Genomic DNA, 12,494 nt, shown 5'->3' with positions numbered 1-12,494 from the left:
TTTTTTTTTTTTTTTTTTTTTTTGAGACGGAGTCTTGCTCTGTCGCCAGGCTGGAATGCCGTGGTGTGATGTCAGCTCACGGCAGCCTCCACCTCCACCTCTTGGGTTCAAGGGATTTCCCTGCCTCAGCCTCCCAAGTAGCTGGAATTACAGGCACATGCCACCACGCCTGCCTGGCTAATTTTTGTATTTTAGCAGAGATGGGGTTTCACCATGTTGGCCAAGATGGTCTCGATCTCCTGACCTCATGATCTGCCTCATTTCTTATTATATATATAATTATTCATATTTTCAGTTTCTTGTATCTTTTTTTTTTTTTTTTTGAGACAGAGTCTTGCTCTGTCGCCCAGGCTGGAGTATAGTGGCACAATCTCGGTTCAATGCAACCTCCGCCTCCCGGGTTCAAACGATTCTCTTGTTTCAGCTTCCTGAGTAGCTGAGAATACAAGTGTGTGCCACCACATCCAGCTAATTTTTATATTTTTAGTAGAGATGGGATTTCACCATGTTGGCCAGGCTGGTCTCAAACTCCTGACCTCAGGTGATCCGCTTGCCTTGGCCTTCCAAAGTGCTGGAATTACAGGCATGAGCCACCATGCCCAGCCCCAGTTTTTTCTTTTTAAAATTTTTATTCTTTGATTTTTATTCATATTACAGCTAACTGCCTTAAAGTATACAATTCAGTGGTAAGTAGTGTACTCACAATGTGGTGCATCTACCAGCTATCTCTAGTTTCAAAACTTTTCATCACTCCAAAAACACCTGGTACCCATTCCGTGATCACTCCCCATTACCCCTTACTTCTATCCCCTGTAACCTCTAATCTGCCTTTTGACTCTATAGATTTGCCTATTATGGATATATTATATAAAAGGAACAATGCAATATACAGCCTTTTGTGTATGGCTTTTCACCTAGCATGTTTTTGAGGTGCATCGTGGTTGTAGTAGGTATCAGTACTTCACTCCTTTTTACGGCTGAATAATATTCCATTGTATGTACATACAATTATCCATTCATCTGTTGATGGACATTTGGGTTGTTTATATCTTTTGGCTATTATGAAACATTTCTGTACACATTTCTGTGTGGACATATATTTTCATTTGTCTTGGGTATACACCTAGGAATGAAAATCTGGGTCACATGGTTTAATATTTTGAAGAACCGGCCAGGTGCGGTGGCTCATGCCTGCAATCCCAGCACTTTGGGAGGCTGAGGCAGGTGGATCACAAGGTCAGGAGTTCAAGTCTGGTCAACATAGTGAAACCTCATCTCTACTAAAAATACAAAAAATTAGCTGGGTGTGGTGGTGGGAGCCTGTAATCCCAACTAACTTGGGAGGCTGAGGCAGAAGAATTGCATAAACCTGGGAGGCAGAGGTTGCAGTGAGCTGAGATTGTGCCATTGCACTCCAGCCCAGGCAACAGTGCGAGACTCTGTTTCAAAAAAAAAAAAAAATTTTTTTTTTTTAAGATCTAGCCACTGTGCCCAGCCTGGAATTCCTTAATGACCAATAATGTCAAACATCTTTTCGTGTGCTTTTTGGCCATTTGTGTATCTTCTTTGGGGAGCTGTCTAAATCTTTTGCCCATTTTTAAATTGGGTTGTCTTTTTGCTGTTAAATTATAAGAGTTTTTAATATATTCTGGGTATTAAATCCTTATTCAGATATGACTTGCAAATATTTTTCTCCCGTTCTGTAGGTTGCCTTATCACTTTCTTGATGTCCTTTGATGTACAAATGTTTCGCATGTTAATATCCAGTTTCCCAGTATCATTGGTTGAAGAAACAATTCTTTCCTTCCCCATTGAATGATCTTGGCACCCTTGTTTGCATATTAATTTGTCATAGATGTTGGATTTATTTCTGGACTCTCAATTCTATTCTATTGGTTTATATGTCTATCTTTATACCAGTACCACAATTTTTTGATTACAGTAGCTTTTTGAAGTTTTGAAATCAGGAAGTGTGACTCCTTCTATTTTGTTTTTCTTTTTCAAAACTGCTTTGGCTATTTGGGGCCCCAGTTCCAAATGAATTTGAGGATTGCTTTTTCTATTTCTGTAAAAAAAGGACATTGGAATTTTGATAGGGATTGCACTGAACCTATAGATTGCCTTGGAGAATATTGACACTAACTATATTATAAGGACTATATAAATCCATGAACATGGGGTGCCTTTACATTTATTTAGGTCTTCTTTAATTTCCTTCAGCAATGTTTTGTAGTTTTCAGGATATAAGTCTTTCACTTCCCTGGTTAACTTTATTCCTTAAAATTTTATTCTTTTGGATGCTATTGTAAATGGGATTGTTTCCTTTATTTCCTTTTCAGATTGTTCATTGCTGATGTACAGAAACACAACTGATTTTTGTGTGTTGATCTTGGACTCTGAAAGTTTGCTGAATTTATTTGCTCCAGTAGTGTGTGCGTGTGTGTGTGTGTATCCTACGGGATTTTCTCTATATAGGATCATATCATCTGCAAATGGAGATAGTTTTACTTCTTTCCAGTTAGATGCCTTCTACTTCTTCTTGTCTAATTATTCTGGCTAGAACTTCCAGTACAATGCTGAACAGCAGTGATAAAAAAGTGGGCATTCTTGTTGTGTTCTGATCTTAGGGGAAAGCTTTCCATCTATTACCAGAAAGTACAACATTAAGCTTTTTTTTTTTTTTTTTTTAATAAATGCCCTTTCTTGTGTCAGTTTTGATATACTTTTTTTTTAAGTAATCTATGTAATTCACCCAAAATTTCAAGTTTATTGCCATAAATGCATAATATTCTTTGTATTCTTTGTGACCTTCTAATGTTTATAGGATTTGTAATAATATCCCTTTTTCATTAGTGATATTAGTAATTTATATTTTCTTTCCTCTTTTTCCTGATTAGTTTTTCTAGAGATTTATCAATTTTATTAATATTTCCAAAGAACCAGCTTTGGTTTCAATAATTTTTACTATTATACATTTATTTTCTATTTCATTGATATCGTGCTTAGTTTTTTTACTTTCTTCCTTTTACTTTTTCTTGGGTTTAACTGGCCTTTTAGCTCCATGAAAATGCAGCTCATTGGTTTTTGTCTTTCTTGCCTAATACATGAATTTAAAACTACAGCTTTCTCATAAGTGTATTAATTATGTAGTTCAAATAATCTATATCCTTACGGGGTTTTTGCTTGTTTTACATTTTATTTCTTCACATGAAAACAGTAACATTTTCACGTAAAGAAACTATTTTCACGTAAAGAAGTAAAATGGACCGGACATGGTGGCTTATCCCTGTAATCCTAGCACTTTGGGAGGCTGAGGTAGGAGGATCACTAGAGCCCAAGAGCTCAAGACCAGCCTAAGGAACACAGTGGGACTGTGTCTCTACAAAAAATTTAAAAATTAGCCGGGTTCGGTGGCTCATGCTTGTAATCCCAGCACTTTGGGAGGCTGAGGTGGGCAGATCATTTGAGGTCAGGAGTTCCAGACCAGCCTGGCCAACATGGTGAAACCCCATCTCTACTAAAAATGTAAGAATTAGCCAAGCATGGTGGTACATGCTGTAATCCCAGCTACTTGGGAGGCTGAGTCAGGAGAATTGCTTGAACCCGGGAGGCGGAGGTTGCAGTGAGTCGAGAATGTGCCACTGCACTCCAGCCTGGGTGACAGAGCGAGACTCTGTCTCAAAAAAAGAAAAAGAAAAAAATTAGCCAGGCATGATGGTGTGTGCCTATAGTCTCAGCTACCTGACAGGCTGAGGTAGCACTGCTTGAGCCTGGGAGGTTGAGGCTGCAGTAAGCTATGATCATGCCATTGTACTCCAGCCTGGGTGACAGGGTGAGACCCTGTCTCAAAAAAAAATTAATAATAATAAAATAAATAATAAAAAATAAATAAAATGAATTCCATTAGAAGTCATTAAAATTAGGCTTGATTTGTTAATTCATTTTGCTTATTTGAATATTTTAATTAGATCTGCACGTTTTCCCAAAACTGAACTTGTTACTTCCAGCTACAACATGGATCAATTTGTGCTCACCTTTTTCTTCTATCTGTGGCTCAAAATTCATCCCTTCTAGAAAGTTCTCCCTTAAATTAACTTGATTCTATGAAGTTAATTTGATTCCTCCATTACTCTAACTCCCACTAATTATCTAATATTTTACACTGCACTATTTTATTTTGCATTGCTAAACAGATATCCAAAGAGTATTTAAGAAGGCATGCTTAACAATGCTGAACAGTGCTAGGGAAATTATAAAACTGTGTAGCTTACGGCCACTGCAAATTTGTGGTCTCCAGTCTCAGCCTGATTCTCCACATTGATCTCTAATCCTTCTATCTATTCATGCTCAGTATCCTAAGCTTTCATGCAGTGGTTCTTTCAAACCCTTGACACTCTAAGTGTTACCCTATCACTCCCTCCCCTATAATTTTCAACTGTCAATTTTTTACTACACAGATAAATAAAGGGGGCTGTCATGTATGCAAGCTTTCTCACTCCCGGCTCCACATGGCTATGAGTGTTTTGTTTTCCACAGTTACCCTCATCTCCGTCTTAGGAAAAGGTGTTCTCTTAATTAGGAATAATATTGCTATCTCTCTTATGTGTGTCTCTTTTCACCTCTATGATTTGTTCTTTCTCATAAATCTTCCACAATTGGCTCATTCTCCTTAATATATGCATAAACATACCAAAATCTCTATCTTACAAAAAAACCCAGCACTAAAATACTTCCTTGATTCTACAGCAACTCCTTCTCCCCTCAACCTAATCTTTTCTCAGCCAAGGTTCTTCAAAGACAGCGTTATATTCCTTGTATCCACTTTCACCTACTAGCCAGGTCTTGCCCCATTATAGCCTCTACTATCCCTTACCCTATACTATGGAAATTTTTCTACCAAAGATTAAGGATGCAAACCTTATTGTCAAATGTAATACGAACTTTTCAATTCTTATCCTCTTTGTGAGCAGCTGACATAATTGACTCAATCCATTGAAACACTACTTGTGGGGCATCTTTCTCACAATATTCCCTGCCCCTGTTTTTTTTTTTTTTTTTTGGAGACGGAGTCTGCTCTGTTGCCCAGGCTGGAGTGCAGTGGCACAATCTCAGCTCAAGGCAACCTCCGCCTTCTGGGTTCAAGTGATTCTCCTGTCTCAGCCTCCTGAGTAGCTGGGATTACAGGCATGTGCCACCACGCCTGGCTAATTTTTATATTTTTAATAGAGACAGGGTTTCACCATGTTGGCCAGGCTGGTCTCAAACTCCTGACCTCAGGTGATCCACCCACCTTGGTCTCCCAAAGTGCTGGGATTATAGGCGTGAGCCACCATGCCCGGCCTCGATTTTCCTCTTATCTCCTGCTAGCCCTTCTCAGTCTCTTTTAAGGGCTCCTCTTAAATATCAATGTTTCCTTAGGATTCTGCCCTGGGCCCATTTTATTTTACTATACACATTCCCTCTAGGCAACACTCCTGACTTCAGCTTCTACCTATTAATTACATGACTTCCTTTTTCCACATCAGACTTCTCAAAAGCTTTAGAGCTATACATCCAACTAAGTATTAAACATCTTGACAGTTACACAGGGAACTCAGACCCCCATCTCTGAAAGGGAATCTATCATCCTTTCACTTAAAACGTGCCATCATTTTCTATCTCTCTGAAGGGATTGCTATCTACCCAGCTGCCTAAGCCAGAAGTCCAAGATTCTAAACTTATCCCCTTTTCTGTCCTTAATGTTCAGTCATTAATTTCTGTTTATTTTCACCTCCCAAGTATTTCTTACAAGCACAACATCTTTTCTAGATCTACTGTCATTATCTTGGTTCAAGACCTCATAATAACTGTAGCCCCAAAATTTCCCTGAATTCTTCAAAATTTATTTTTGATTATTATTAAAACATAATACATAATAATTGTACATATTTATGAGGTACATGTAATATTTTGATACAAGCATATAATGTATAATGATCAAATCAGGGTAACTGGGATATGCATCACTCCTCTCTTTTTTGTTTTTAATTTTATCCAAGTTACATATGTTGTCATATGTGGCTCTACAGGGTTAACAACAAAAAAATCAGCAGTCCTCTGTCCTCTTCCCAAGAGATAACCCATTTTTTCCCCCTTTAGCTCACTATTTTGATCCTGACTTCCAAGTTTCTAAGTAACTTGCTTGTGTTGGTACTTCTTGATTTTTTAGTCTTAGGCATATCTAATGACTTCCTACTAGGGAACCATTCATTCATTTACCCAACAAATACTTATCAAGTGCTTAATATTGCGCCAGGTACGATTCCGGGTGTTTGAGATATAACAAACAGAACAAATAACCATCAGGGAAAAAAATGAACAAACACAAATTAGAATATTATATAATTCATTATAAAACAGGATCTTTCTTTGCAAGGTAAGATGCCCTTCTTTTGTGTTCCAGCAGTGCCCTGTTCACAGCCCTATCATAGTCAGCACATTCTATACTACAATCCTGTGTACGACTGTGGTTGGTGGTGACTGTCTTGTTTAGACCTAAGTTATATTCTTCCTATGGTTCTGCTGAGTCCAGTGGTGGTGACTGGAAGGAGCTCTCTGCAGAACAGAAGAACCTCCTGGGAAGGTGCTGGAGAGCTTAGGTTATCATAAAAAACAAGCTAGGGTAGTTCTGGAGGAACTGACTCCACGGATCTCTAGATTAACTGCAAAGACTTGTTAAATCCCAATTTACCATTTGAAACTTAAAATTAAAGGTAACAAATTAGGATCATCACAAAGGAAAGCTCCTTACATCATGATTAAATTTTTAAAATTGGTTGGGCACAGTGGCTCATGCCTGTAATCCCAGCACTCTGGGAGGCTGAGGTGGGTGGATCACAAGGTCAAGAGATCTAGAATATCCTGGCCAACATGGTGAAACCCCGTCTTGACTAAAAATACAAAATTTAGCTGGGCATGGTGGCGGGCACCTGTAGTCCCAGCTACTCGGGAGGCTGAGGCAAGAAAATGGTGTGAACCCAGGAGGCGGAGCTTGCAGTGAGCCGAGATTGTGCCACTGCACTCCAGCCTGGTGACAGAGCAAGACTCTGTCTCAAAAAAAAGAAAAAAGAAAAAATTTTTACCAATGACTAGTAAATGAAGTTTAGAAATGTTTGAACATTTCTGATTAAACATGATAATTCAATTTTAGAGTAACAGATCCTAATTTCTTTGCTTTGTTAGCTTATTTTTTAATCTTTTAATTTTTTTTTTTTTTTTGAGACACAGTCTCACTCTGTTGCCCAGGGTAGAGTGCAGTGGTGCGATCTTGGCTCACTGCAACCTCTGCCTCCAGGGTTCAAGTGATTCTCATGCCTCAGCCTCCCAATTAGCTGGGACTACAGGCGTGTGCCACCAAACCCAACTAATTTTTGTATTTTTAGTTAGAGATGGGGTTTCACTTGTTGGCCAGGCTAGTCTTGAACTCCTGACCTCAAGTGATCCGCCCACCTTGGCCTCCCAAAGTGCTGAAATAACAGGTGTGAGCCACTGCACCCGGCCTGTTAGGCTGATTATAAAAAAGGATAAGGCTGGGTGTGGTGGCTCATGCCTATAATTTTAGCATTTTGGGAGGCAGAGCTGGGAGGACTGCTTGAGTCCAGGAGTTCAAGACCAGTTTGGAAAACATAGTGAGACTTTGTCTCTACAAAAAATACAAAAATTAGCTGGGTGTGGTGGTGCATGTCTAGAGTCCCAGCTACTCAGGAGGCTGAGATGGGAGGATCACTTGTGCTAGAAGGTTGAGGCTTCAGTGAGCCTCATGTCACTATACTCCAGCCTGGATGACAGAGTGAGACACTATCTTGGGGAAAAAAAAAAAAAAGATACAAAAAGATAAAATTAAGTACATATCATTATTTTTTCTTTATCACTTTACTTATGTGCTTATTAAAAGGAATACAATGAGGTAAAAGGGTGTTTCATAACTTACTTTTCAAAGAATTTACCCAGAATCACAAATTGGTACATTAGTGGGGGTTTTTTTGGTTTGTTTAAAGTTAAAGGCTTATTTAATTCTTTGACATAATAATACAAAATATATTATGAGCTATATATTTTAGAATTAAATATTTTACATATAACTCTCCCTTAATAACATTTCTTTTTTTACATTTTGTTATATTTTTATATTTTTTGCCTCTTTAAAAATAATGTAGTTTTGAATATTAAATTTACATATTTCTGAGTTAAATCAACATTTGTAGAGGAATTATCAAAAAAACTAGTAAGTCTGAAAAAAAAACCATATTTTTATATTCTGAGGTCCTATATATGCTATGGCTAATTCTCTAATTTTTAAAAATGCTGAATATTTATATAATGTTTATCAAACTATTATTAACTTATATTTGAGTGTTTTACTATACTGGAATTGCAGTAATATTAACATTTGTGTAAACACACAAAACCTTGCTCTTCTTGCTAGAAAGAGATGTAAAAATCTGAACTAGTCGAACAGTCTTAAAAGAACTCATTGTCTAGCCAGATGTGGTGGCTCACCCCTGTAATCCCAGCACTTTGGGAGGTTGAAGCGGGTGGATGGCTTGAACTCAGGAGTTCAAGCCCAGCCTGGGAAACATGGCAAAACTCCGTCTCTACCAAAAATACAAACAAAATTAGCCAGGTGTGGTGGTAGGCACCTGTAGTCCCAGCGACTTGGGATGCTGAGGTGAGAGGATCGCTTGAGCCTGGGAGGAAAGCTGTAGTGAGCAGAGACTGTGCCACGGCACTCCAACCTAGGTAACAGAGTGAGAAACATCTCAAAAAATAATAATAATAATAAAGAACTCATTGTCCATTGGTAATAATAAATGTGTTTACAATGCAAAAAAAAAGTGTAACACAAAAATATATTAAATGCTGCAGTAAGTATTTACATGTATGTACCTCATATTTTTTTTTTCTTTCCACTAAGGAAGGTGTTGTAATAGACAAACACAAATGCTTTGGTGTTTACAATTACAAACACCCCAAGTCTAGAACTTGAAAGTGGCAGTACTTTTTTGGGGATTTCTTCAGTTAACAGTTACTTTACACAGTGCTAAGCTTTTTACTCTTAATTACATTTTTGGACGATATTTATATCCCATTGTCCTAGAACACTGCAATCAAACTATTTTTTTTTTTTTTTTTTTGAGACGGAGTTTTGTTCTTGTTGTCCAGGCTGGACTGCAATGGCATGATCTTGGCTCACTGCAATCTCTCCCTCCCAGGTTCAAGGGATTCTCCTGCCAAGTAGCTGGGATTACAGGTGCCCACCACCACACCTAGCTAATTTTTGTATTTTTAGTAGAGACAGGATTTTACCATGTTGGCCAGGCTGGTCTCAAACTCCTGACCTCAAGTGATCCACCCACCTCAGCCTCCCAGTGTTGGGATTTCGCCTCCCAGTGTTGGGATTTTGGACGTGAGTCACCGCACCTGGCTGATCTAATTATTTAAATAATAGTTTAATAGAAATGTTAGAAAAAGGAATTTCTGGAAATAAACAGGTTTTGTAAAGGTTTTTTCTGTAGATTACAATTATATTTGTCTCAAGTATTTAATTAATTTGAGGAAGAAATAAAAGTCATAAGCAGTCAACATATCTATGAGATATAAGGAGCATCCCTTATGTTTCTTTATCATTTTATTTTTTGAGATGGAGTCTTGCTCTGTCGCCCAGGCTGGAGTGCAATGGCACAATCTTGGTTCATTGCAACCTCCGCCTTCTGGGTTCCGGTAATTTTCCTGCCTCAGCCTCCTAGGTAGCTGGGATTACAGGCATGAGCCACCACGCCCAGGTAATTTTTGTATTTTTGGTAGATACGGGGTTCCACCATGTTGGCCAGGCTGGTCGAGAACTCCCGACTTTAGGTGATCCGCTCACCTGGGTCTCCCAAAGTGCTAGGATTATAGGCATGAGCCACTGCGCCCAGCCTCCCCTACTTTTCTGATACCTAATGACTTTCAAGGAGGCCACACCTTCTTGAAAAGCAATTTTGAAATCTCTGTGAGAGTAGATTAATTCTTGGAGATAGACAATGACATATGTGTATCTATCTGGTAAAAAGGTAGAAAAGCAGAAAAATAAATAAGGACAAGTTTCTCCTACAGAGTAAAACACTTCATCAGTAGATAAGATTGAAGATTATATAAAGGTGTTTTACTGATTACTAATGCACAGATTAAAGTGTGAAGCCATCTTAATTTTTTAAAATTTTGCCAATTATCATACTTCATTTTTTAAAAAAATCGGAGGATAAAACTTGATTATTGATTGTTTAACATATTTTGAAGTAACATAGAATGAAAATTGGTTACCTAATCAAGTAGCAACAGAAGAGTAAACTAAGGATGAAGACAAATATAGCAGTACCAAAAACCACAATATATATGTTGAGAGGCAGATTCTGGAATCCAATATTAGGCATCCTGAAGTTGTAATGTGGGAAATCCGAGCTCATGGATGAACTGTGGGGGAAGAAAAGAATGGAAAAAAAATACGTAAAGACTAAGAACAAAGACAGCATTATCATTGTGCACGTATAGAAGCACAATGACCCCATCTGAAACAAATATGGTAGACAAAGTGTTAATATTCTTGCCATTCATTCATTCACCATGCCAAATATTTACTATTATGTACCTGGCACTATTTCAGAGACTGAAGATTCTACATGAAAAGCTTTGCAAGTTGCATTTATTCACTAAAAGGCATTTCACTGAAATAATGCCAGTAATTAATAAACATGAAAATGTTCTGAAAATGTTCAACCTCAGAGAACTGCAAAAAGAAAAAAAGTTTTAAGGTTCTTCAAACTCTTTAGCCTTTAACCTAATAACCCTTGAAGTAGCAATATTTATAATGGTAAAATATTAGAAATAACTGAGATATCTCACAAGGAGATAATAATTAATCATATAGTCATATGTTACAGTATTAAAGGGTCATGAAAACATTTTAAAGTAATTTTTTTTTTCTTTTGAGACAGGGTCTTACTCTGTCACCCCAGGCTAGAGTGCAATGGTGTGATCTCAGTTCACTGCAGCCTTAATCTCCCAGGCTCAAGTGATTCTCCCACTTCAGCTCCCCAAATAGCTTAGGACTACAGGCATGTGCCACCATACCTAGCTAATTTTTAAAAAAATTTTTGTAGAGATAGGGTCTCAGCATGTTGCCCAGGCTGGTCTTGAACTCGTGGGCTCAAGCAATTGTCCCCACTTGGCCTCCCAAAGTGCTGGTATTACAGGTGTGAGCCACCGCGCCTGGCCAATTTCTCCCCATTTGATAGACAAGGAAACTGAAGCTTAGACAGTTCTGGTCCCACAGCCATGACTGACCAGGTATGTACACAGCTAGAGCCTCTCCAACTCCAAACTCAGCACTCTCAGTCCATATGCTTCACTGCCTTTCTCATGTGTTACTTTTATAATCAGAAACATTAAGTGTTGTTTAAACATTAAAAAAAGGACTATTTCTGTCAGTTTGTTTGAGAATACTTACTGATCACTACAGTTAAAATTCCACAGATAAAGGTTGCCTCTCCTGCAAGTGATAAGCTGTAGTTTGTCATTTTGATTCCTTACAAAATAAAGAGCTCCTGCCAGGCCTGCTTATTAAGACCAAAGACTGATAATGGAATTATAATTATGAATACAACAAATCCAAACCCAAACAAAACTCTACCAAGCAAAGAAAACTTCTACTTTTATTTATGCATGGTAAATTAAAAATGTGTTCACAGATTTTTAGTTTTCTTGTAGGTTCCCAGAAGAGTGTATTTATACTGTTGACACCACTGAGATGTTAACTGGCTGTACCTGAAACCTAAATCTTATTATTAGTTTCTAGTATCTAGTAATGTATATCAGGAAGTCAGTACCTGCAAAGAACAACTTCATCCCATGTGAATTCTTCTCTGAGAGCTTCCAAACATAAATAATGGGTAATATTTAATTTTGAACCTTTGGCCATTTTCTGGGTTGGCTCAGTTAGAGCAAGTGCTTTTACTCAAATACATATTTACATTTCCTTTTTCCTACATTCAGATCTTCTTAGAAAGGGAAGGAAGGATGTAGTTAAGGAGTGCTTTACCAAATATACATAGCACATACGCTGTGGAGCTATTAGAAAATTACAGGGCACAAAACTTAGCTCTTAACTTTCGTATTTCTGACAGGGCCTCACTTGATGACCCTTGTTATAGCCAAGACTGTCCTTTAATCCCTTACAAATATGCCTCCCCAGACAAGACTGGCTTGGTAAGATATCTCTTATCTTAGAAAATAAGGGATCAGACCAGGTGCCGTGGCTCACACCTGTAATCCCACACTTTGGGAGGCTGAGGCGGGTGGATCACCTGAGGTCAGGAGTTTGAGACCAGCCTGGCCAACATGGCAAAAATGCACCTCTACTAAAGATGCAAAAATTAACCGGATGTGGTGGCACGCACTTGCAATCCCAGCTACTCAGG

General features: G+C 38.2%; 1 protein-coding gene across 6 annotated transcripts in view; it reads right to left on the bottom strand.

Annotated features, from left to right (window-relative positions):
* RNF24 (ring finger protein 24) overlaps positions 1–12,494 on the bottom strand; it is a 93,818-nt gene that overhangs the window by 29,055 nt on the left and 52,269 nt on the right. For all 6 annotated transcript variants that reach the window (XM_023217941.1, XM_023217942.1, XM_023217938.1 and 3 more), the window contains one exon: positions 10,342–10,491. In XM_023217941.1, the coding sequence (XP_023073709.1) occupies positions 10,342–10,484 (143 nt within the window). In that variant the 5' untranslated portion in view covers positions 10,485–10,491. The remainder of the gene's footprint in view (positions 1–10,341; positions 10,492–12,494) is intronic.

This window comes from Piliocolobus tephrosceles, chromosome 20 (assembly GCF_002776525.5).
Source record: "Piliocolobus tephrosceles isolate RC106 chromosome 20, ASM277652v3, whole genome shotgun sequence".
In the NCBI taxonomy this organism is placed as follows: domain Eukaryota; kingdom Metazoa; phylum Chordata; class Mammalia; order Primates; family Cercopithecidae; genus Piliocolobus; species Piliocolobus tephrosceles.
This window is presented reverse-complemented; position numbering and strand designations above follow the sequence as displayed.